Source organism: Schistocerca nitens, chromosome 3 (genome assembly GCF_023898315.1).
Source record: "Schistocerca nitens isolate TAMUIC-IGC-003100 chromosome 3, iqSchNite1.1, whole genome shotgun sequence".
In the NCBI taxonomy this organism is placed as follows: domain Eukaryota; kingdom Metazoa; phylum Arthropoda; class Insecta; order Orthoptera; family Acrididae; genus Schistocerca; species Schistocerca nitens.
Window position 1 is genome coordinate 724,269,704 of NC_064616.1, and position 26,988 is coordinate 724,296,691.

Consider the following 26,988-nt stretch of genomic DNA (forward strand, 5'->3'; position numbering starts at 1 on the left):
GTATTGCTTTCGTGTGGTGCACAACTACTGCAGGGGATCTGTTACTAAGTTGTCTCTAGAGTTAGCCTATTATAGATGTGTTGAAAATCTAACTAGGGCTGGTCATGGCTTAACTAACTGTATCACTTCAGCTTGCAGTGCTCTGAGGTGGTTAATGAATTTGTTATTGGATGGGACACTATGAACATATTGCCGTTTATGCCGTAAGTCCCTGAGACATTGAAGTCTTGTCTAGAACGCTCCCCATTTTGAATATCAGTAAAAGTTGTGAACAGTTCTGGTCCATAATGTCATTTTCCAAACCAAAGATACGAATATACATATGGCTGGAGCTGGAACATGGTATAAAACTGTCTTCTCCGTAGCTAGCTGGGTAAGAAGGCTGTAACATCAGCAGAATCAGAGGGCGAACCACTTAACGATAGAATTATATTTAAAAACGTACTGAGCTGTTGTCACTAATTTTTGAAATTGGATCTGTCTTATTTTGGGAGCGTTAATATAATTTCATAACAGATATATCAGAAAAAAAGTGTTGTCTTTTAGTCGTCTATTATAAATTTTCTCAGCATTTTGATCGTGTGAGAAGACAGTAACTGCTTCGTTACTGCTGCTTCCATAAATTGTGGCGTCCTGTTTTCCATTTCTCTTAACTGATCAAATCAGAGCACTCTCTGAAAGATGCAAGAGATTTTTCGAAAGTCTGAGAGTAAGCGGCGACTTTCTGTAAAACGTAAGAGCACTTATTTTAGAATATTTGCTGGATCTTTCTAACGTGCAGGAAAAATAAAGGGAAATGGTTCAAAGGCGAAACATTTTCATTTAGTTAATTTTGGATGACACAAATAAATATATATTTGACGGTCTGTATCACGAGAACCATAGGATACATATGCATTTTAATATATCAAATTTTATTTGATGTTAGATTGATTCAGAGCCGAAAGGGTACACTGCCCAAACCTTTCCCGTGATCCCTTGGACCTCAGTGTATGAGACCGACGCTTTGACAAGACAATCGAAAGGCAATTTAAACTTCAACTGAAAGCTGTGTTAGCGACGGATAGATTGGGCTTTGCATCTCGTCTCGCCTTGTCACTTTGATCACAAACCGTTACAGGTAGGTATTAGACCTAACTCGTCGCTAATTGCTCCGTACCACTGCTAGAGTTAGTGGTAGATTCGGAGCTGTCACTAGCTGCCTCTGAGGATGTACTCGTTTCAGCTGATCCTTGAGGGGCAGTGGTGCTGGAAACGCTGTCCGGGCTGGTAGTTTCAGAAGATTCGGACGGAACACGTTCGGTAGAGGCGGGTGTGGATCCACCGTTTTCAGTTGAGTCACCAGAAGAAGCCTCAGTGATAACGACAACAGATGGAGTGACTTCCGATGATCCGGTGGAGGTCGAAGCTTCTTCCGCGGCAGCAGGGGCACTTGTAGAGGCAGTAGTATCGACAGAAGCAATGGGACTGGGTTCTGTGGCGACTGGACTCGCTCCGCTGTCTACAGCAGCAGGCGAAGTAGTTTCTCCGCCAGATTCGGAGGGTGGCGCTTCAGTGCTGGATACTGTGGCTTCACTGCTGGAAGCGGGTGCCACCTCGGTATTGCTGGAAGCGGGTGCCATTTCGGTACTACTGGAAGCGGGTGCCACTTCTGTACTGGGTGAAGGCGATGCCGGTTCGGTACTCGGTGCCGCAGAGGCTGCTTCGGAGGCGACGGGTGCGGATGGGCTGGCTGCCAGTTCCACAGCTGGAGCCGAAGTGGAGGAGACGGCCACGTCGGGAACCGGCTGGGGTGTATCGGCGATGCTGTTGGTCTCTACCGCCGGCACGATCACTTCGGAGCGGCTACTCGCTTCGGAGTTTGGACCAGCCTCGGCAGGTGCGGCGCTGTCCTGTGTGCTGGAACTCGTGGAATTGTCAGCGTCGCCGCCAGCGGCTGCGTCGGCACCGGCGGCTGCGTCGGGCAGGCCGCGCGCCCACGGCGGCAGGAAAGCGTCCAGCGGGATGGAGCCGCCCAGCAGCGGCGCAGTGGCCGCCGGGAACACCACGGAGCTCTCCGCGGCGGCCTTGGCTCGCTCCGCCAGCGACCTGAAGGCGGGGCCCCCATCTGTCGCGTTCTCCGCCCCGCCAGACGCCAGCAGCCGCGTAAACTGCGACGCCTCGCTCAGCAGCTGACGCACCTCCGGCCCGGTCACGAACAGCACCTGGCTGTCAGCGGAGCCGTCGAGGAAAGCGGTGCGGTAGTAGAAGCCCTGGAAGCGGTTCTCCGGCGGAGGCGAGTACGAGTAGTGCGTCTGCGAGATGGCGGGCTGGGCGGAGTAGTGAGTGGCGACTGCGGGCTGGGCCGAGTAGTGCGTCGCCACTGCCGGTTGAGCGGAGTAGTGCTGGTAGTAGGGCAGCGGCGGCGCCACGTACGCGAAGGGGGGCAGACCGAACACGCCGGCCAGCGCCGTGCGCGACAAGCACGCTAGGATCACCTGCAACAGCAACCGTACACTTCAACATCGAGCTCTGTCGCTCAATTACAAAATGAGGGCGAGCGAACTCGGTCGGGATCTGTTCAAAGAGACCACTAAGAAATTCGGCTTAAATGAATTTTCAGAACTGCGGAAGGTCTCATTCTGGTTGGCTGGGTGGGATTGGAACCTTGCTCCTCCCGAAAAAGAGTCCACGATCTTAACCACTACTCAATCTCGCTCAGTATTATAGTCTGCAATAATGTCATTGCTAACAAAACGACTAAAAAAGCGTAGTATACTCATGGAAATGGTAGGTGTTACACCACGAACACATTGGCCGAACGCTACCAAAATGATACTCCAGCATTTCCATGGCTGGGGGATGTGTCTGTTAAACTTTCATTCTAATATGAGCTTATATTCAGTATTTTCAGCGCAGCAAAAAGCCGTTCCTACATTAAGGGAATCGTGTGAGTACATGATGGTTATGGAATCGTGTTAGTACGTGATGGTTATATGGTATGCGTAAAGTTATCGGAATTTTTCATATGGAGACTGCAACACAGCATACCAAGAGGAATTACACATGCAGCTTATCGACATCTTTCGGACTTTGAGAAAGGTCGAATTATTGGCAACAGAGAACTGGTGCAGCATACGTACAGATCGCAGAATCTGTGTTGCAATAACTGCAGAACATGTCCGCAGCTCGTGGTCGTGCGGTAGCGTTCTCGCTTCCCGCGCCCGGATTCCCGGGTTCGATTCCCGGCGGGGTTAGGGATTTTCTCTGCCTCGTGATGACTGGGTGTTGTGTGATGTCCTTAGGTTAGTTAGGTTTAAGTAGTTCTAAGTTCTAGGGGACTGATGACCATAGATGTTAAGTCCCATAGTGCTCACAGCCATTTGAACCATTTTTTTAACTGCAGAACGAGTGGTGACGATATGATGCACAACAATAGTGTGACAAGAAGAATAACTACACCACGAGAGGATCGTAGAATTGTTCGACTGCCTCTGACGAATAAACGTATGTCAACAGTTAAAAATCGGACAGTGATTACAGTCAGTGTGTCACTATGAACCTTCGGGAACAGAATACTGAAAGCTTCATTGAGATATCATGTTGCAATGTGTCATGTACCATTGAAATGAAATGAGCGTATGGCATTGTGGGCCGGGAGTCCCCCATTCGGGGGAGTTCGGCCGCCGAGGGCAAGTACTTATTGCATTCGACGCCGCATTGGGCGACTTGCGCGTCGGAGATGGGGATGAAATGATGATGAGGACAACACAACACCCAGTCCCTGAGCAGAGAAAATCTCCTGTCCCAGCCGGGAATCGAACCCGGGCTCCTTGGCGTGGCATGCCGCCGCGCTGACCACTTAGCTAACGGGGGCGAACCATGTACCATTGACACCTTATCACAGACAACAGAGACTTGCGTGGTGTAGAACTAATGTGGCGTTCTGTGGTGTTCATCAATGAGTATCGCTTCTTTTTTGTGACTGCCAGATCGATGCCGACAAGTTCGAGGGCGACCTGGCAGCAAGAAGCAGCGATTATTGAGAGCACTACCTTTCCAGCTCTCGGAATCGTGGTGTAGGGAGTTATTGGACATAGCACCAGGGCCGATTTGGTACTTGCTGATGAGACGTTGAATGGTCGCCAGTATGTGTTAAGAATGGTGAACACTGTTGTCATGCCCTTCATGATCAGGGCACCAAATGGCATATTTCAGGAGGATAATGCCCCACACCGCAGTTCACATCACAAAGTCGTTGAGGAATGTACAAATTCTTGATTCGCCTACCTAGTCCTCCTTTTTTTTAGTCATGGAGCAAGTATGGGATGCGATGGGAAGGTATATACTTCCATACAGCCTCCAGGTAGCAATCTTCATGAACGTTAGGGAAATATTCCCAAAAAGAGCAAAAATTAGGTATAACATACCCTAACTGAAGACACAGTATGTAGTTACTGCAACAGTGCTGCACAAAACAGTTACGTCCAAACCAGTATTATTGAAACCCGGTACTGTCATAAGTACACAACGCCCAGTTCCATGTTTGAGAACGGAACATCAGTTAATGCTTTTAGATTGAGTAAAGATAGTTGAGACAGTGAACTGGATTTATTATTTTTCAGGATAATTGGCCTACAAATTAGCTCAAACGTTGTCAGAGGCCAATCCGTCAATTATTCATAGACTATAGGACAACCATTCTAACCATTGCTTCAGAATGCAATAAGTTCAGTATGCAGCGTAAAGGACAAGTTGCTCTTCGATTACCGATAGTTGGTATAGATGTCGAGAAGGTACAGGATCCCGAGCTCATCATAAGTACCATCCAAGCTTGCTGCAGCTACCAGAGCGGCGATATACGAGGGCTGGAACTTTAATAGTGGGAAATGTTTATTTACAACTTATACAAAATAGATAAATGTTTCAAAGTTTTATTGTCCTTCAGACAGGCCACAGCGCCGGCAGACATCACGAATGCCACACAAAAAGCCGCAGCAACAACCGCAACAAAAGTCTGCGGAGGGTCTGGCAACAGAGGCGATAGTGCGCATAACATACCAAAAGCTGTTATGTCTGTCACAGGTAGCGTAGACGAGCAGTCAAGTGGGAACGAAATCACGTCATATCAATGCAGAATGGAGGCACAAACAACCGACACATCTGATACACATCAAGACTGCACAAACGAAACACACACAAAAAACAAACGAATCATCGCAGCCTTTAGGAAACTAAAACCGCATAGGAAACCCAAACAGCCTAAGAGAGTCCCGAAAGTGAAAGCGTGTGACGACCAATCGCGGCAATCGCAGGCTGCGTCAAAACCTAGTGATACGAAAGTGCATTCCCCTGATGATACCAACACCTTCGCAGCCTCCCAACCAACAACCTCAATGCCGACGCCCAAGGAAACCCCCACAACAACCAACGAGGAAGTCAATCCAGCGCCCCCCGCAGAGGTGCACAACAACGCCACTACACCATCACGACACGTCACGGCTGCAGAGACGCCAACACACGCCATCGACACCGATAGTTTTAGTTACGACAAGCTAGATATAAATGTAAAATTAAGTAGGCTAGAAAAAAGAGACATCTTAGAGACGGCACAGCGGATGCTCATCCGCACCCTACACCCGTACGGCCAATCTGTTTGTTTCCGTACATCAGAGCAAACCGATAGACTGATTCTCAAAACGGAGAATATTCCAACAGATCCAGACAGCCTACTAGACCTGCTCATGCAGGTGTGCGCCCGCAGGGAGGAACCATTCGATATGGACAAGCTTTACAAGGATCACGTAAGGGCTCATGGGAGAACATACTTCGATTACAGTCAAACTGGCAGCAAGTGCTACGCCACAGTTAAACACCCAAACTGCTAATAGCACAGCTTAATGCTATGCGGAGTATACTTGTAAATTCGGAGCTCCCACGGGTCCTACGTGAACTAAAAAGTGACATTCTGTGCATACAGGAGCCCTACACTAGACAAGGGCATATCCCCAACTTTCCTCCAAGTGCGGTGACAGTTGCGGAGGGGACAGGCTGCATGGCATCTGTCATAATCCTAAACAAAGAAATACATCCAGTCAAAATTACAGAACTCTGTTCCGAGCACCTAGTTACAGTTGAAGTCACACACAAGGGGGATACTTGGATCATCGCGTCGCTGTACGCCCAATTCTGTCATTGCATCAAACCATACGCAGACCTCATCAGAGATGTTGCGCAATACGCTGGCAACAAAAAACTTCTCATCTGTGCAGACATAAATGCCAGATCAACCCTGTGGCATTCAGACAGAACTGACGACAGAGGTAGAATAATAAATGACATCATCCAAGAAAACAGACTACACGTACTCAACAAGGAAGGACATCACCCGACTCACATCGGACACAACGGTCATTCATCAAACATAGACATCACCCTCGTTAATAATGCCGCCATCAACCACATACGAGACTGGACCGTACATGACCAGATCACTGCTAGCGACCACAACATCATCACACTAACCTTAAGTGGCACACCAAACGTCAACACAGAAACACTACCAAAAAGACTATTATTTGACAAAACAGACTGGGACAGGGTCAGACAAAAAATACATGAGCACATACCGCAAGACATCACCGGCAGTGTTGATTACAGAGCACACATGCTGACAGATATCATCACACACACACAGAACACCTGCATACCCACACAAAGAATGACAAAACACCAAAATATTCCCTGGACTACACAATTAACACGACTCAAACAAGACTCAAAACGTAAACGTAAACTTTACCAACGAGCAATTTCAGATAGAGAAAGACAATTACGACTACACGACTACCGGCTTGCCAAGGATAAATATAAACTTGAGCTGAATAAGACCAGGAAAGACCATTGGAACAGCCATGTAGCAGCACAAACACAACTAAACATTTGGGGGGAACCATACAAAATCGTGACAGAGAAAATTAAGAGCCCACTGGTTCTGGGAACGCTGCGACAGGAGGATGGTGAGATGACTAAGGGCTGGAGACGCACAGCGGAGTTCCTGCTGAGCAAACTCCTGCCCGACGACATCGCATACACAGACACACCACAACATGCAGCACTGAGACGCGAAGTAGGCACAGTATACACCACACCAACCGTCACCTGTCCATTTGCGCAGGAAGAAGTGGCGACAGCGATCTCAGAACTCAAAAACAAAAAGGCGCCTGGACCGGATGGTATCCACTCTGAGGTACTGAAACAAATTGCACCGCAGATCACCCCGTTTCTCACGACGTTGTTAAACGATGCATTAAGGCTGGGCCGTGTGCCTGCAGTGTGGAAGACCTCGAAGGCGGTTATCATAAAAAAGGCTCCAGACAAAGACCCATCAGACCCCAAGTCATACAGACCAATTTGACTTATCAATACACTCGGTAAAGTACAAGAAAAACTACTCTGCAAAAGACTACAAGCACACCGAACACTACGGGGACTGACACCACACCAATACGGCTTCAGGGAAGGGAAATCTATAGACGACGCAATTAACAGAGCACTTCAAATAGTACACGACACACCCTCCAAATACACACTTGCAATTATGATAGACATCTCAGGTGCCTTCGACAACCTCTGGTGGCCGGCCTTGTTCAAGAGGCTCAGACACCTGCAGGTACCGGAGTCTCTGTATAATAGTTTCATGGACTACTGCAGAGACAGAACGGTCGTTTGGCAAATGGACAACCAGAAAGTGATTAAACGAATTACAAAAGGCTGTCCACAAGGGTCGATCTGCGGCCCCATCTTCTGGGACATAGTTATAGAACCGCTCCTACAGTTACTAGAGGAGCACATCTTGACAGATGGAGCTGTCGCTTATGCTGATGATCTACTCGTCGTAGTTTCAGCAAATAACCGTGCCCAGCTAGAAGAAAGAGCCAATGGAACACTTAGGACAATAACCCAATGGTGCACAGATAATAAATTAAAGATAGCAGGAAACAAAACAACTTATACATTGCTAAAGGGTATCCTGCGCAGGAACCCAATAGTCAAAATCGGGGACACAAACATAAAAAGACTAGCAGTCACACGCTATCTAGGAGTATACATTGATGAACGATTGAACTTCCACGAACACATGCGAATATGCACAAACAAAGCAGAAAAGATACTACACAAACTGGCTAGGCTAAATTCGGAACAATTCAGACTACCCCTGTCAGTGACACGAACATACCATTGCGCTCTCTTCGAGTCAGTACTATGCTTTGCTGCCAGTACGTGGGCCCACAGGTTAAATCTCTCAACCAACAGAACCATTGTACGTCGAGGCCAAAGAAGTGTTCTACTTCGACTAACAGGGGCATTTAACACAACATCAAATGACGCACTATGTGTCGTCATGGGAATTTTCCCCATAGATATCACCATCAGGTACCGCGCAGCAATGTACTGGCTTAGGATGGGGAGAATAGACCAGGTTCGGCAGATCACTGGTGTACCGATTGAGACAACACGCCAACTCAGACCATGGCGAGTGGATACCTGGCAGAGCGAGTGGGCCAACAGCGATAAGGGCCGCCGTGTCTACAACTTCTTCCCTGACATCCGGGAAAGACTAAAACTAAAACATATTGATCCCAGCCGCGGTATGGTACATTTCATCACAGGACATGGCCCTTATCCCACGCACCTGTACCGCGTGAGTCTGCAGCAGACTAATAGATGCACATGCGCGGAAGAAGGTTCCCCTGAACATACTGTCTTCTTCTGCGGACAACGCACGAACATAAGACACACAGTACACATAAATCGCCTGAACACACAGAACGAACTACATGCCATAATACGCGACCCGGAAAGGTGGACTGAACTCAACAAACTAACGGACGAAATCTCGAAGATCCAACAAATGGAATACTTGCGCAACAGACCCTACCGAAGGCAAGTCGGTCCAAACAGACGTCGCGATGCCCAGGGGGATACAGATATGATTAGCACCACGAGTGATGAAGAAGAAACAGATACAGACCAGGGCACCAACACAGATATTGAAGCGTCCAGTGCGGATGATCCATAGTGTCAACCAAGTCAAATTCAAAGAACAGAGTGGAACAACCGACAAGAGGTGCACAAGTCACACACAATCCTAAAAACAGATTGCACCGTATATATAAATAGTTAACAGCATCTCCATGTCCAATAAGAGCTTAAAGCTAGGTACCTCTACAAGGGACCTACACCTTCCGTTAAGAGGCAGCGCACAGTCTGTATGGAAGGATCTTAATTGTGGTCCCTCTCTTTTGAGCCCAACCCGACGGATACCTATGGTAGATCGGGGAAAACCACCGCTCAGGCTGTGTTGCTGGCGGGGCCGGAAGGTGCTAACTGCCACACCATGTATCATTGTAAGTCTCATTGGCTCAGTGTGAACTGTTTGTACAACCAACCTACACAGCCTATACCTCAACCTCCACTATACTAAGAACTTCTCATCTGAAGCTTAAAGTTGGGCACCTCTTCAAGGGACCCACGCCCCCCTGGTAGGAGGCGGCGCACGTCCTGGATGGAAGGATCTTAATTGTGGTTCCTCTCTTTTGAGCCCAACCCGACGGATACCTATGGTAGATCGGGGAAAACCACCGTTCAGGTCGTGTTGTCGGCGGGGCCGGGAGGTGCTCGCGCCTGATGTACTCTACTAGGAGCCTTGCAGGCTCAACACAAACCGTTAGCGTCATTACCTTATTACTTTTACCACGAGTACCCTTTCATTAGCAACTTTGAGCCAAGCACAAAATCAGTTACCTCTCTATTGTATATCGTAAATAGTTTAGCCGGCTGGACATGGAGGTCTTAGTCTTAGTTTCTAGCTTCAACGTACCCTAATCTCTTCTAGTTAAGGTAGTTTTTAGGATGGTAGATGTTAAAAGCATGGTGAGCAACGGCCAGCGTCTTGAGGGTCATTCCAAGACCCGGGCCGCCGCCCACAACCAGGTGACGGGCCATATTATACCTATAACTTCTCTATTCAGTTCTCTTCCTTCCTTCTTTCTAAATACTTAATTTTGTTTTGTTTATTAATATCTTACTTGATTTTGTGTTAGTTATAAGTTTTTCTAATGCTGCACAAAAAAAAAAAAAAATCAAATGGATCCAAACAGAGCCCGCCTCCACGTGGCGGGACACGGGCAACGGTGTGAGTGGGGACGGGAGCCGGTGTGGTGTTACTTTCAGTCACTGCGGACCCCGGACCCAGTCACAGCGGCTAAGTGGCAATATACGACCCACCATAAGAAATTAGACGGTGGGTCATAAAATATAAGCAGCAAGTGAAAAAAAAAAAAAGTGTCCTTCAGAGTAGTCACCAGAATTGTGTATAACCAGTTGCCAGTGATGTGTAACTCGTAGGATAGCTTTAGCAGCGTCAGTTGTGTGGATAGTTCGAGAGGAGCGGTCTGTTTCCCGAATCTCTGTAACAATTCTGAAACGAATGCCAAGAAGCGCTTCTTTCATCTTAGGAATCAAGTTGAAATCACAAGGGCTGAAGTCCTGGGACTGTGGTAGATTGCAGGCTGTGTTCCAAAAATGAACAGCTTAGAGAAAGAAGCGGCGACACTTTCTGCAGAATCCGCCCATCCTTTTGTAGGACAATGCCCGGTCTCATGTGGCACAACTTGCTACTGATTTGGTCGATCGATGGGGCTTGATTCCTGAGATGAAGGAATCACTTTATGGCATTCGTTTCAGAACTGTTGCAGGGATTCGTTAGGCAGTAGACCGCTCCACTCGATGTATGCTAAATGTGTCCTACGACTTCCACATTGCTGGCAAGGGGTTATACACAATGCTGGAGACTACTCTCAAGGGCAGGAAAACTTTGAAACATGTGTCTGCTTTGTGTACGTTGTAAATAAATATTTGCCACTATTAAAGTTCCAACCCTCGTAATTGATTACTGTGCGCAGAAGATTTCATTAAAATGATATTTATGTCAGTAAAATAATGTGTGCCTAAATTACAACTCCTTACAGGAGAGAGCGTTTCTAGTAGCCACGCAAATATGAACAATGAACTGGAATGTGGTGGAGGATAATATTCTTCACATACGTGTTCCGGTTTAGCTAGAAGTATGAAAGCATATATGTTATGATTTGCCTTGAGGATGGATATCGGAATCGTCTATTGAATATCCTCGAAAGGGTCGAGGCAGTGACTGCATGTGACGTGGTATATCTTAGGATGGACGTACAGACCTCAAGTCTCCAGAATGAACTTTACATGGAACTCTAAACGGGTCTACAGAAACGACATTGTGAACGTCCTCATGTGGGTGCAAAATGTGAGAATTTCATTGTACAAGACGACTCTCGACCAAACAGGGTTTTAGATATGTGATCAAAAGTATCCGGACATCCCCAAAACATACTTTTTCATATTAGCCTCCTCAGATCCTCTACCCTCTAAATTTAATTTTGCTAAAAAAAATTGCGTTTTATTTGATGTTATGGTTGATATTAGCAAGGAAACGTTGTTCTTTAAAAAATTTTTTGATTGGTTTTTTTGAGAATCTGATGTGTCCTATCCGACACACGTGTACAAAGCCTTTTGTAGAACAGTGAAAAATATTATTTCGTGGTTTTAAAATGCTCACATACCGAGCATTAGTATTTGCGTCAAACATTATGCGCGTTAAGGTAACACAAAATGTAAATAACTTTACATAGATGGGTACTTACAATATCTCGACATCATTTTGTCCGCCTTTTCACGCATGCACTCAGGAAACAAAGCTCACACTCGTCACTTTACGCGCCAGACCGCTAAAACTCACAGGAATCCATGCTGACATCTCGCAGACGTCTGGGAAACAACTTAGACATGTGTCTCTGGCGTTACATCGGAGCTGTGGCTAAACAAAGTTCACCAATTTGGTGTGTCGTATACGACACGCGGGATCTGAGGAGGTTAGGTGCATTGTGCTGCCACCTACTGCCAGATGCTTCATATCAGCGACCTCAGTAGTCATTAGACATAGTGAGAGAACAGAGTGGGGTGCTCCGCGGAACTCACGGGTTTCGAACGTGGTCAGGTGATTGGGTGTCACTTGCGTCATATGCCTGAATGCGAGATTTCCACACTCCTAAACATCCCTAGGTCCACTGTTTCCGATGTGATAGTGAAGTGGAAACGTGAAGGGACGCGTGCAGCACAAAAGCATACGGAAGAGGGTCATAATGTGTAACAGGCACACATCTATCCAGACCGTCACACAAGAATTCCAAACTGCATCAGGAGCCACTGAAAGTACTATGGCAGTTAGGTGGGAGGTGAGAAAACTAGGATTTCATGGTCGAGCGGCTGCTCACGAGCCACACATCACGCCGGTAAATGCCAAACGATGTCTCGCTTGGTGTACTGAGCGTAAACATTGGACGATTGAACAGTGGAAAAACGTTGTGTCGAGTGACGAATCACAGTTCACAATGTGGCGATCCGATGGCAGGGTGTGGGTATGGCGAATGCCCGGTAAACGTAATCGGTCAGCGTGTATAGTGCCAACAGTAAAATTCGGAGGCGGTGATGTTATGGTATGGTCGTGTTTTTCATGGAGGGAGCTTGACCCTTGTTGTTTTACGTGGCACTATCACAGCACGGGCCTACATTGATGTTTTAAGCACCTTCTTGCTTCCCACTGTTGAAGAGCAATTCAGGGATGCCGATTACATCTTTCAACACGATCGAGCACCTGTTCATAATGCACAGCCTGTGGCGTAGTGGTTACACGACAATAACATCCCTGTAATGGACTGGCCTGCACGGAGTCCTGACCTGAATCCTACAGAACGCCTTTGCGATGTTTTGGAACGCCGACTTTGTGCCAGTCCTCACGGACCGATATCGATACCTCTCGTCAGCGCAGCACTCCCCAAGAAACCTTCCAGCACCTGATTGAACGTATGCCAGCTGTCATCAGGGCTAAGGGTGGGCCAACACCATATTGAATTCCAGCACTACCATGGAGAGCGCCACGAACTTGTAATTCACTTTCAGCCAGGTAAGTCACTTTTGATCACATGGTGCATATTCAGAAGTAAACAATAGCGCCTATGGAAAGGACACATCGATCGACAGCCTGCGCCAGGGGGCATGTTACTGCTACCAGTCCCGTTCCTCAGACCCCTGAAGCGCAGAGAACTGCTTTATATGGAGAACGGCCTTCACTTACTATTTAGCTGATAGATACCCTCATTCACACCTACACCGATGAGCCAAAATATTATGACCACTGCCATGACACTGAATGCTGCCTGTTGGTCTTGAGGGCACGTGATACAGTAAGGGAAGTGTATGTGCGAAGCAGAGACGGATGGGGAATCATCCTAGCGATGATAAATGGAACAAATGCGAAATCCATTTACAGAAGCGACTTTGACAAAGGCCAGATTGGTGTAGGCCGGCACCTGGGAATGAGCATTTCGGCAACGGCCAAGCTGGTCGGCTGTATGCATGCTACTGTCGTGAGCGTCTATGGAAAGTGATTTGAGGCTCACCTCTCATCACATAACGTAGGTGTCTGATGTTTGCCCTTTCTCTAAAGCAAAGTAGGCGGCGATTTGTCGCAGATCTGATGACAGAGTACAGTTCTGGAGCTCACAGTTCAGCGCACATTGTCGGACATGGTGTTCAGCAGCACAACTCCCCAGCTCATTCTAATGTTGACCCAACAACATCATAAATTATGATTACAGTGTGCACAGGATCATCGATATTGGACAGCGGATAAATGGAATCGTTACACCAAGCCGAATGAATCACGTTTCTTGTTAAACCAGGTCGATGGTCGTGTTTGGATACGCCGTCATCCAGGCGAACGGCTGCTGGGAACATTCACCGCACTACGGACGCATGCCGTTGGTAGTAGTATTATTTTATGGAGGAAATTCACCTGGGCTTCCACGGGTCCTGTGGTAGTAATCGAAAGCACCGTGACAACTAAGGACTACATGAACATTATTAGGGACCACCTGTACCCCATTATGCTTTACGTATACTCCAACAGCGGTGGCATCTTCCAGCAGGATAACTGTCCGTGTCACAGGCTGCAGTGACTTGGGGAGCATGATAGTGAACTCATGTTGATCTCTTGGTCATGAAATTTGGCTTATCTGAACCCGATGAAACACATCTCGGACGCTATCGGGCACCAGCTCTGCGCACACAGACCACGGAAATTGTTTGACTTCATGAAATCTTCCAAGCACTTATCGAATCCATGACACGCAGAATCACTGCCGTATTGCATTCCACACTTGATCCAACAGGATTTTAACAGGATTTTAAGCAGGTGGTTAAAATGTTTTGGCTCATCAGTCTATGTATGTATGTATGTAAGTATGTGTGTGTGTGTGTCTGTAGTTTTGCTTATTGGGGTTATCACATTCAGTATTGACGTTATTTGTGAAATACCAAACTCATTTCAAATGTGTGCTAGCTGAAATTATTCGTCGGAAACTATATTTTAGTGCATTAGTGGTGCTACTGTAGTTTCATTACGTTTTATCGTGAAACTTCCTGGCAGATTAAAACCGTGTACCGGACCGAGACTCGAACTCGCGACCTTTGCCTTTCACGGGCAAGTGCTCTATCAACTGAGCCACCCAAGCACGACTCACACCCCCTCCTCACAACTTCACTTCTGCCAGTACACACTTCTGGAAACATCCCCCAGGCTGTGGCTAAGCCATGTCTCCGCAATATCCTTTCTTTCAGGAGTGCTAGTTCTGCAAGGTTCGCAGGAGATCTTCTGTAAAGTTTGGAAGGTAGGAGACGAGGTACTGGCAGAAGTGAAGCTGTGAGGAGGGGACGTGAGTCGTGCTTGGGTGGCTTAGTTGGTACAGCACTTACCCGCGAAAGGCAAAGGTCCCGAGTTCGAGTCTCGGTCCGGCACACAGTTTTAATCTGCCAAGAAGTTTCATATCAGCGCACACTCAGCTGCAGAGTGAAAATCTCATTCTGGAAACGTTTTATCGTGTTATACACATACCTTTATTAGTTATTGGTGTTCTGTGATTCCGCTTGATTCATGTAAACTTTTTACAACTACATTAAGACACAAAAGGAGAAATACGGGGTGGTCAAAATAAAAGTGGCTCAGAAAATATTTATGTTACTGACACGGAATTGAACCTTGTTAATCAACAGGAGAACTGCCAATCGCAGAAAATCTGAAAACAGTTCCTCTGAGTTAGTATGGGTAGAGGTCGTTCTTGGGAACCGGAAGAAAATAATAATTGGATCCTTTTAGCGACCTCCCAAGTCAGATGATCGAATTGCTGAAAGGTTCAAAGAAACTTTAGTCTAATTTCAAACATGTTCTCGACTTATACAATTATAAATGGTGGTGACTTCAATTCACCATCGGTGTGTTTGCGAAAATACATGTTTAGATCCGGAGTTACGAATAAAACATCATCTGAAATTGCGCTAAACGCGTTCTCTGAAAATTATTTCGATTCATAGGTTCATGAGCCCACTCTAATAGTAAACGGTTGTGAAAACACACTTGACCTCTTAGCAACAAACAATCCTGGGCTAATAACGAGCATCAAAACGGATACAGGCATTAATGAACACAAGGTTGTCATAGCGAGACTGAATACCGCAACTCCCAAATCCTCCAAATACAAAAGAAAAATAAACCTATTCAAAAAAGCAGATGAAAGTTCCCTCGAAACCTTCATGAGAGACAACCTCCGCTCCTTCCAAATTAACAATGTAACTATAGATCAGATGTAGCTTGAATTGGAAGGAATAGTATCGACAGCAATTGAGAGATTTATGCCAAATAAATTAACAAAAGACGGAGTTGATACCCGTTAGTACACAAAACAGGTCAGAACACTGTTGCAGAAACAACGAAACAACCATGCCAACTTTAAACGAAGGCAAAATCCCCAAGACTGGCTAAGTTTTACAGAAGCTCAAAATTTAGTGTTAACTTCAATGCGAGATGCTTTTAATAGTTTCCACAATGAAGGCTCGAACGAAGCCTGGCAAAAAATCAAAAGACATTCTGATCGTATGAAATGTATGCCAGCGGTAAGACACAATCAGTGCCTTCCCTGCGCGACAGCAATGGAAATACTACCGTTGACAGTGCTGCTAAAGCAAAGTTACTGAACACAACTTTTCGAAACTCCTTCACCAAAGAAGGCTAAGTAAATATTCCAGAATTCGAATCAAGTACAGCTGCCAACATGAGTAATTTAGAAGTAGATGTCCTAGGAGTAGTGAAGCACTTAATGAAACCAAGTCTTCATGTCCAGACTGTACACCAATTAGGTACCTTTCAGAGTATGCTGATGCAATAGGTCCATTCTTAACAATCATATAAAACTGCCCGTTCGACGAAAGATCCATGCCCAAAGACTGGAAAGTTGTGTTCGAACATTTTGCATTGCCTCGAAGGGAACGGTCTATTGACACACAATCAACACGGATTTAGAAAACATCGTGCTGGTGAGACACAACTAGCTCTTTACTCACACGAAGTGTTGAGTGCTACCAAGAAGGGATTTCAAATTGATTCCGTATTTCTAGATTTCCAGAAGGCTTTTGACACTTTACTTCACAAGCGGCTTTTAATCAAATTGTATGCTTATGGAGTATCGTCTCAGTTATACTACCGGATTCGTGATTTCCCGTCAGAGAGGTCACAATTCGTCGCAACTGACGGAAAGTCATCGAGTAAAACAGAAGTGATTTCTGGAGTTCCCCATGGCAGTGTTATACGATCTCTGCTTTTCCTTATATGTATAAACGCCTTAGGAGACAGTCTGAGCAGCCGTCTTAGATCGTTTGCGAATGACGCTGTCGATTATCGTCTAGTAAAGTCATCAAAAAATCGGACCAAATTGCAAAACGGTTTAGGAAACGTATGTGTATAGTGCGAAAATCAGCAATTGACCCTAAATAATGAAAAGTGAGTGGTCATTCACGTGAGTGCCAAAAGGAATTCGTTAAACTTCGGTTAGACGATGAATCAATTAAATCCAAAGGTCGTAAATTCAACCAGATACATAAGAATCAGAATTACGAACAACTTAAATTGGAAGAATACGTGGAAGAAGTTGTGGGGAAGGTGAACCAAAGACAGAACTGTTAGAAAATACAACAGATCTACTAAAGAGACTGCCTACACTACGTTTGTTCGTCCTCTTTTGGAGTACTGCTGGGCGTTGTGGGATCCTTACCAGACAGGATTAACGGAGTACAGCGAGAAAGTTCATAGCCGGGCAGCACGTTTTGGATTATTTAGAAATCGGTGAGAAAGTGTGCGGATATGATACAGGATCTGGGATGAACATCATTAAAACAAAGGCATTTCTCGTTACAGAGGGATCATGTCACGAAATTTCGATCATCTACTTTCTTCTCAGAATGCGAAAATACATAGGGGGAAACCATTATCATAATAAAGTAAGGGAAATCAGTGCCGCACGGGAAGATATAGCTGTTCGTTTCTTCCGTGCGCTGTTCGAGAATGGAATAATAGAGAATTATTGTGAAGGTGGTTCGATGAACCCTCTGCCAGGCACGTTAAAAGTGTGATTTGCAGAGTATCCATGTAGATGTAGATGTACACTACTGGCCATTAAAATTGCTACACCACGAAGATGACGTGCTACAGACGAGAAATTACCCGACAGGAAGAAGATGCTGTGATATGCAAACGATTAGCTATTCACAGCATTCACACAAGGTTGGCGCCGGTGGCGACACCTACAACGTGCTGACATGAGGAAAGTTTCCAACAGATTTCTCATACACAAACAGCAGTTGACCGGCGTTGCCTGGTGAAACTTTGTTGTGATGCCTCGTGTAGCGAGGAGAAATGCGTACCATCACGTTTCCGACTTTGATAAAGGTCGGTTTGTAGCCTATCGCGATTGCTGTTTATCGTACCGCGACACTGCTGCTCGCGTTGGTCGAGATCCAATGACTGTTTGCAGAATATGGAATCGGTGGATTCAGGAGGGTAATACGGAACGCCGTGCTGGATACCAATGGCCTTGTATCACTTGCAGTCGAGGTGACAGGCATCTTATCCGCATGGCTGTAACGGATCGTGCAGCCACGTCTCGATCCCTGGGTCAACAGATGGGGACGTTTTCAAGACAACAATCATCAGCACGAACAGTTCGACGACGTTTGCAGCAGCATGGACTATCAGCTCGGAGACCGTGGCTGTGGTTACCCTTGACGCTGCATCACAGACACGAGCGCCTGCGATGGTGTACTCAACGAAGAACCTGGTTGCACGAATGGCAAAACGTCATTTTTTCGAATGAATCCAGGTTCTGTTTACAGCATCATGATGGTCGCATCCGTGTTTGGCGACATCGCGGTGAACGCACATTGGAAGCGTGTATTCGTCATCGCCATACTGGCGTATCACCCGGCGTGATGGTAAGGGGTGCCATTGGTTGCACGTCTCGGTCACCTCTAGTTCGCATTGACGGTACTTTGATCAGTGGACGTTACATTTAAGATGTGTTACGACCCGTGGCTCTACCCTTCATTCGATCCCTGCGAAACCGTACATTTCAGCAGGATAATACACGACCGCATGTTGCAGGTCCTGTACGGGCCTTTCTGGATACAGAAAACGTTCGATTGCTGCCCTGACCAGTACATTCTCCAGATCTCTCACCAACTGGAAACGTCTGCTCAATGGTGGCCGAGCAACTGTCTCGTCACTATACGCCACTACCCTTGATGAACTGTGGTATCGTGTTGAAGCTGAATGGGCAGCTGTACCTGTACACGCCATCCAAGCTCTGTTTGACTCAATGCCCAGGCGTATCAAGGCCGTTATTACGGCCAGAGGTGGTTGTTCTGCGTACTGATTTCTCAGGATCTGTGAACACAAATTGCGTGAAAATGTAATCACATGTCAGTTCCAGTATAATATATTTGTCCAATGAATACCCATTTATCATCTGCATTTCTTCTTGGTGCAGCAAGTTTAGTGGCCAGTAGTGTAGATCCAAAACCGGCGCCGACGCAACAGCTTTGTTCCACGGACCATAGATGACAGCGGTGAACGATGGCTTCGGAGATGTGTACGGGCGAATAGAGGTGTAACTGTTGTGCAACTGGCCACGCAGATAAACCAAGAAGCTACCAATAGTGTCTCCTCAAAGACCGTTCAGCGAACGTTGCTGCATATGGGCGTCCGCAGCTAGGCGACTGGTTCATATACCCATATCGACTGCTGTTCATCAGTGACGAAGGCTGGAATTTGCGTACCAGTACCGCAGCTGGACATCCACTGAGTGGCGTCTGGCGGCCTTTTCAGATGAATCACGTTTCATGTTCCGTCGGACAGATGGCCGTCGGCGTGTACGGCGTGAAACGTGTGAAAGGAAACAAGGTTGAAGCGTTATTGTCTGAGGATTGTTTTCTTGACATTCCCTGGGTGATTTCGTCTTGATGGGTGATCAATACAAGTATGTCTCTATCCTTGGGGACCACGTCCATCCCCACGTGCAGTTTGTTTTTCCTCGACATAGTTGCATCTACCAATAAGACAATGCAACGCATCACACTGCTCGCAGTGTACGTGCGTGGCTCGAAGGCACCAAGATGAGTTTACCGTACATCCCGGCCACCAAACTCACCATTTAAATCCAATCGAAAATTTGTGGGACTACCTCGATCGGTCTGTTCGCAAGCAGTGGAGTCGGCATGGCTCCACATCCCTGTCGGTACCTTCCAGAATCTCACTGACTATCTCCACGCACGTCCGTGCTGCAAAATATGGTTATTCAAGCATTTGACAGGTTGTCACATTAATGGGAGTGGGCCGTGAATTTGCCACTTTCTGAAAAGAGCACATTTAGGACCGCTGTAGAGGTGTAGGACTGGTACCAGGTGACAGTGAAGTCGGGTTTATGCACCTGTTGATTGTATGGAACTAGTGTAATAGGCTTCGATCTAGGAACCCGCCAACAAGAACAGCAAGTAACTGTGTACAAGAAGGTTTCAGTATCACAAACGCATGGTCTGAAAAATGGAACGCATGGCAAAATCATAACATGCCTTGCATCACACAAAAGCCACTTGGTTTTGACCTACCACGCAAAACGTGGTCCACTCTAAATAGGATTAGAACTCGTCATGGCAGATGTGCTTACTCCCTGTATGAATGGGGTAAAATACCATCCCCTCAGTGTGACTGCGGAGAAAGTCAGACCATCAGCCACATTGTTGAAGAGTGTTCCAGAAGAGCCTATAATAGGAGCCCCGACGACTTCCTGCTCGCAACTCCAGAGTCGATATATTATATTAATAGACTTGATGTTTGTTTGTAATCCGTAAACTTTGTTATATTAGTAATGTTGGTTTGCAATTATTAACGTTTGTTATATTAGTGATTTGTCTGTTTGTTTCTTATGTGTCTGTATTGCCATACGATAAATAAAAAGTAATAGTAGGGTAGTTCGACGTTGAGACGTGGTAGAATGGTAGAAAGAAGCTAACATGTTTCCACCTACTCACCACTATATCGTGAAAGTAGTTTCCCGATGAGTTGGTGGAACAATGCGGATTGTCCATTGTGTCTACAAGGAATTGTGTACCATTCACTGGTATGTTACACGGCGTAATAACAACGATCGTTAAAGATCGTAACCGACGGTAACCAGAGACGAGTGTTAGGGTGTTACGCCTTGTCAGTGACAACACAAGACCACACAAGAACTACTGCTGTCTGTGAATGCAGAGGTCCTAATCTTGTGTATAGTACCGCAGGTTCTGTGTAGCTCCACTATATAAATGCAGTGCCGGAACAGTGCATTGAGGAAAGCCAAGAAGCAATAGATTCTCATCCAGTTATCCAAAAAGTATCTATCAACGGTTATTTGTATAGGAATTGTAAGAATGATAAGCCTTTTCAATTCTTAATTCAAATCACTTGCCAATTTCTTTTATACACAGTATTTATACGATGCATTGGAGGGGAGAGTCTTTATCATACTGTGATTATACTTACTATCATCCACTAAGATGATGTTAAAATTAATTTTCGTATGATTAATTAAAGCAATTAAAGCAATGAAAAGAGTTAATGGTAAAACTGTAATAATTAGGCTCTTGTCTACGTTCTTTACAGTATACAATATCTACTGCAACATATTTACGAAATTAATCTTCCCTTGAACGTTTAAGTAGTGTGGCATATTGTACGTTTGTTGTTGAGGTTGGATGCCGAAGACGAATCAGTGTTAGACTCACGCTGCTCGCAGATTCTCAGATAATAGTTCAGTCTTCCTAGACAGAATGTAACGTGACTGTGTCTAAGTCCATGCAATGGAAGTACCTGTAACCATCGGTTTCATAATATACAGGATATTAGCGGTATAACTGCAGATATTGTGATAATTAATACTTTAATTTGTATCCCACTCATTAATTAGATATTTTTTATCTGCGTCTAACAGTCTTCCCGCAAATACGTCACGTAATTTGCAATCTGATGTTTTCTGCACGGCCGTAACTGTACCAGTAAGTGGAATACACCTGTCAGTATAGATTTCCCGCTTTGTGTCAACGCGTCCACACTACAGTACCTGACCTGCTGCCCAAGGAAAAATAATATTAATGGCTTGCTCTCGCCACACGTGATTGGAGGCACTAACCAACCTAAAAATATACTATTTCTAATAACTATGATTATTCATCTGTAAACGAAGTAAATACTGATGTAATGTTGTTCAGTACATTGTCCTCAGTCACCAATAAAAACATCTACATTTATAGCCTGTATAGGGAACTCAAAATGAAGCTGCATTGTACAGGGATGCTGCAATGTGTAACGGAAACTGTTCTTCGTCAAGGACAGTAATCTCGAAACATATCGTTAATCAACCTCTAACCGCGTAATCGGGCTGCTTCCCAAGAAGTCAGATAATATCAGAGCCTGTCGCAACACAAAGCTGGAGTCAGAAACTTCTGTAGTTCTAGCGGTTTCGGTATCCACGTACTGTCAACAGTTGAATGTAATATGTTCGCTTGCTGTTATAAACAATCTGTTACGACCTTCTTATTTGTCTTCAGCACTCTCGTTTGAAAATGCAATTTATATTTCTCCCTTTTTGTCACATATTCGGCGCTACACGTCTCTAATACTGTACTGTACGAAAACAGAAAGACGACAGAAGGTCGCAAGCTCTTAGAAATGTGTAGCTTATGTTTCCTATAGTTGTAATTTCTTCTCGGCAGGTAAATTAATTAATGTATAATGCATGTGGAAACTTAAAAGGGGTACGTGACACTGTCGTGACTGTCAGAACTTCACCATTTTTTTTAGTATGTCTGTATTTATTTAATTTTGTTTGGGTGTAAAGCACCACCAACAAAGAGATCATTAGCGATGAAAGAGAGAACTGCACTACATCGTGGCCTTGTCGAAACAGCTGTCCATGTATTTGCACGAAGTGATGCAGGATATCGCACAAAATATAGATCAGGATAGACAGACGTGAATTTGAAAACCCTGTCATATTCGGGCTCTTACGGTTGCTACTTTTTCGCTGGAAATGAAACAGTTTCATAAGAACTAATGGTCGAGGTTGATCAAATGTCTTTGCATAGGATAGTAACTTTTATTATATGAAACCTAAAAATCCAACTACAAATTTCAGGTTTCGAGTAAACAATACGATGCGGTTGCACTACTGTCGATGAAAACAGTACGATTTTTTTTTTCGAATGGTGTAATTATGTAGGTTGTATGTTACGTTATTCGTTACAGAAGACAAGTGACACTACTTGCAAGAATTCATAAAGGACAATTACAAGGATGAATCCAAAAGTACGGGCACAAGAACTTTCATGGTAAAACGCTGATACAGTGTGTTGTGAAAATGGCACTTGTTGCTTTCCAGCATAATGGCTACACTTGGCCAAACATTTGTTTCACGGGTTTCAGGAACTGTCCTCTTTCGTGAAACACGACACGCCTTCTTCACATACGATAGGTACAATTATTTGATCATGTATTCCGACATTTCCGAAACGTGTTCGACACTTTGTCGATTGGTACTGAGTATTTTCTTAGATGTGTGAATATAACGTCTAGAGTGTCTGAGTGAAGCGTTATGTGCCCGACGATGTTCTTAACATACAAAAAACGATTTATCACTTACTATCAGAAACACTATTATTATTCGCTGACAGTGACATTGTCGCTGGGTGAAGAGCCGATTTCGGAAGTACTACGCGCAACTATGGTACCTACAACATACGGCTGACGTAGATATCGTAAGAATAAGATACAGGTTAACAATTATTGAACTATATGAAATAAAATCGTCATAACTTCTGAACGGTTTGCATTAGGACGTTCAAAGTGCACGGTTGGCCGCGGAGCATGATGGGAATTAGTATGCGCTGTATGGTTTGGTTTAGCGACGAAGCCTACTTTCATTTGGATGGGTTCATCAGTAAGCAAAATTGGCGCATTTGGGGGACTGAGAATCCACATTACGCGACTGAGAAGTCTCTTCACCCTCAACGGGTGACTGTGTGGTGTGCAATGTCCAGTCGCGGAATGATCGATGTGATATTCCTTGATGGCACGGTGACTACCGAACGGAACGTGAAGGTTTTGAAAGATAATTGCGACTCCTTTTTGTGGGGCTATGTTAAAGACAAGGCGTACAGCAATAACTCAGAAACCATTGCTGCGCTGAAAACAGCTATTCAGGAGATCATCGACAGCATCGATGTTCCGACACTTCAGCGAGTCATGCAGGATTTCGCTGTTCGTCTGCGCCACATGATTGCTAATGATGGCAGGCATATCTAACATGTCATAACCTAAATCCGAATATCTGTAGTGACGTTTACATGTTGAATAGAGTGTGTGCACGCCGTAGTTTGTAACTAATTTACGTTTTTTATATTGTTCAATAATTATCACCCTGTAAGTGATAAAACGGCGCACACCGAGGCATGCATACGATAATACATGCATACATTAACACCACAGTGCATCTGTAGAACATTGCAAGAATGGGAATATTCCCCATGTCGACACCATACTCACCGACAATGGTCGTCCGAGGTAGTGAAGAGCCGCGGTTCATCGCTCAAAACACTGGAACGATATTCATCAGCAGTCCATACTTCCGGGTCGAAGCATCACTGCAAACTCTGTCGTTTGTGTTGTGTTAGTGACAGTTACGCATGGGATGGTAATTCCTATTACTAATCTTCGACCAATGGTGCGCCATGGCATTGTGTCTTGCATGGAGTTCACTACTAGTTCTCGGATGGCAGGTACAGATGTGAAAGAGTTATGATGTGCATGTGGAGGTCAGACATGGTCGAGTGGAACACTGATGACGAGTATGCCTACCCCCACTTTCCCATGCAGTCCAGGATCGCGCTACTGTCACATCCCAATGCTCCACAAATCTGGATACTGTACGATTCGACCAGCCAGCCAAATTGAAACCCACAGTCGGGCTCCTTTCAAACATGGGAAGTGCTGATAATGCTGTCTTAAACGAGTACACGGCATCTCCGTGCCCTTTACAGTAATCACTCAACATTTGACGCTTTACACACTCCTTATATACTCTACGAGGCCTGGTAGAAACCCTAAACACGAACAACACTAATGCACTCGGGTGGCTGTTCTATCTATCACACTGGGTTTCAAGTCTAATGATTTACATATCCGCGTGTTCTATGAGTACGAAGTTACAGAGACATCCGACCTGTGTGCTTCACTTTTTTTTTGTCAGCCAGAACTTTATTACCACCTACCTACTATGGATGTAGACCCATCCAGGCGATAGCAGCGTCACTGGGCGATGAATGACTGCTAGTCAGATACTCGCACTGTGCATGTAGTATCAGTGAGCGTGCTGTCCGTGTGTAGAATATGGAAGGAGGGCGACCGAGGGCAGATTGTAATGGCCCGGACGCTCGGCACGAGCATTTCGGAAACTGCACGATTTGTCGGGTGTTCGAGGAGTGCTGTGGTGAGTGTTTCACACATGTGGCGAAATCAAGGTGAAACCACGTCCAGATGTCGTGGGGTTGGGAGGCCATCCCTCATTACGGATGCCGGACCTTTAATGCTGGGCAGAGTACAAGTGTGTCTGAACACACAGTGCACTGAATACTCCTAAAGATTGGCCTCCGCAGCCGACGACCCATGCATGTGCCGAAGTTAACACCACATCGGCAACTTCGACTGAAATGGACACATGACTATCGACACTGGACGTTGGTGCAATGGCAGAGCGTTCCATGGTCTGATAAATCCGATACGTTCTTCATCATGCCGATGGAAGGGCACGAATCCGTCGTCCGTCGTCTTCCAAGGGAGCTGCTCCTTGACACCTGTACTGCGGGATGGAGACAAGCTGGCGGAGGCTCCATTATGCTCTGGGAAACATTCACGTGGGCATCCATGGCTCCAGTGGAGCTCGTGCAAGGCATCATGAAGGCCAATGAGTATCGTACACTGGTTGCAGACCACATACGATCATGCAGACCACATACGATCATGACAATAATGTTTCCCGATGGAACTGGATTTTTCAACAAGATAATGCTCAGTTTCACAGGGCCATGAGTGTGATGGAGTGGTTCGAGGAACGCAGCGGCTAGTTCCAATTGATGTGTTTGGTCCCCAACTTTCCAGATATGAACTCTATGGAATACATCTGGGATTCCCGGAATTTATGGAAATTAGGTGACTGGTGTGTGTAGATGTGGTGGCAATTCCCTCCAGCAACCTACCAAGGCCTCAATGCTTCCATGCCACGACGCGCTGCCGCTGTTATCCGTGCCAAAGGTGGATATGTCAGTGGTTAGGTAGGTAGTTATGATGTTCTGCCTGACCAATGTATTTCGTTGTCTTTCTCAGTTTTTGAATTGTGGTAGCGCTTCCCTATATCCCCTAAGCTTGGAATTCATCTTACAAATACGGTGAGCATCGATTGTCTTCTAGGTGCGTACTTGAACCGATACAACCTATGAGCTCCCATACACATGTACCAAAATCGTATCTGGGAATACTGTATCCGTGTACATTGCCATGTCGCTAGAAATGATCAATGATGCTCTTCAACTCGTAAAAACAAATTGCCTGCACGTCAGGACCATGTCACGTCATCTGCAGTGCGTTACTGGAGTTTCAGATTGACACATTTGCCATTCTCCACAGTGGCTGAAGGCTTACAACATCATCACGGAAACACCCTGCACATGTCGACGTATGTACTTCAAGATGGTGAAACCTTCACTGAGTAATAATTTCCCTAAATCGCTGAAGACAAATGGTTTATTTGAAACGACACGACCGATTTACTTCTCCATCCTTCCTTAATCCGAGCTTGTGCTCTATCTCTGATGAGCGTTAAACACTAAACTTCTTCCTTTCGCACCTATGAAATTTGTATCATTTTCCTGCAGACACGTCAAGGAGGCGTGCTAAACTTCTATGCCGGTAAAGTGTTTTCTTATTAGTAGGTGCCATGTTGGGACATCCTATCAGAGATAATTTCTCGTGTTCTGGCGTACGTTATGTTTTGATGTTTCAGTAAACCCTTCCCCTTATATGTTCAGAAGACGAAAATTCTATCGAATAGACAGACCAGAGGAAGAACAGGATTCTTTATTCTGCAAATAAAGTCTTAAAGTTACACTATGTAGTGACAAAAACTTTCCAGTAGAAAGTGGGATTTCTTTTATTTAAGATAGTGCCTACTTTTGACATTGCCAGCATGCCGTAGCAGTCGGTTTACAGTGGCATTCCACGCCAGCGCAGTTGCCACTGGTTCAGCACGATAACCCAAAATACTGCGTTCGGTTAGAGTGGCATTCAAATTCGCGTTACACCATCCAAATTTAAGTTTTCCATAGTTATTCTAAGCCAGTGAAAGAGACTTAATGAATGGTTCCTGCGATGTCCTCCAGTAGATA

At 45.5% G+C, this 26,988-nt stretch overlaps 1 protein-coding gene across 1 annotated transcript in view; it reads right to left on the minus strand.

The window, feature by feature from the left end:
• Nucleotides 1–830: 830 nt before the first annotated feature.
• LOC126248695 (uncharacterized) overlaps nucleotides 831–26,988 on the minus strand; it is a 57,649-nt gene continuing 31,491 nt past the window's right edge. The window contains exon 2 of the mRNA XM_049949976.1: nucleotides 831–2,477. Within this exon, the coding sequence (XP_049805933.1) occupies nucleotides 1,134–2,477 (1,344 nt within the window). The 3' untranslated portion in view covers nucleotides 831–1,133. The remainder of the gene's footprint in view (nucleotides 2,478–26,988) is intronic.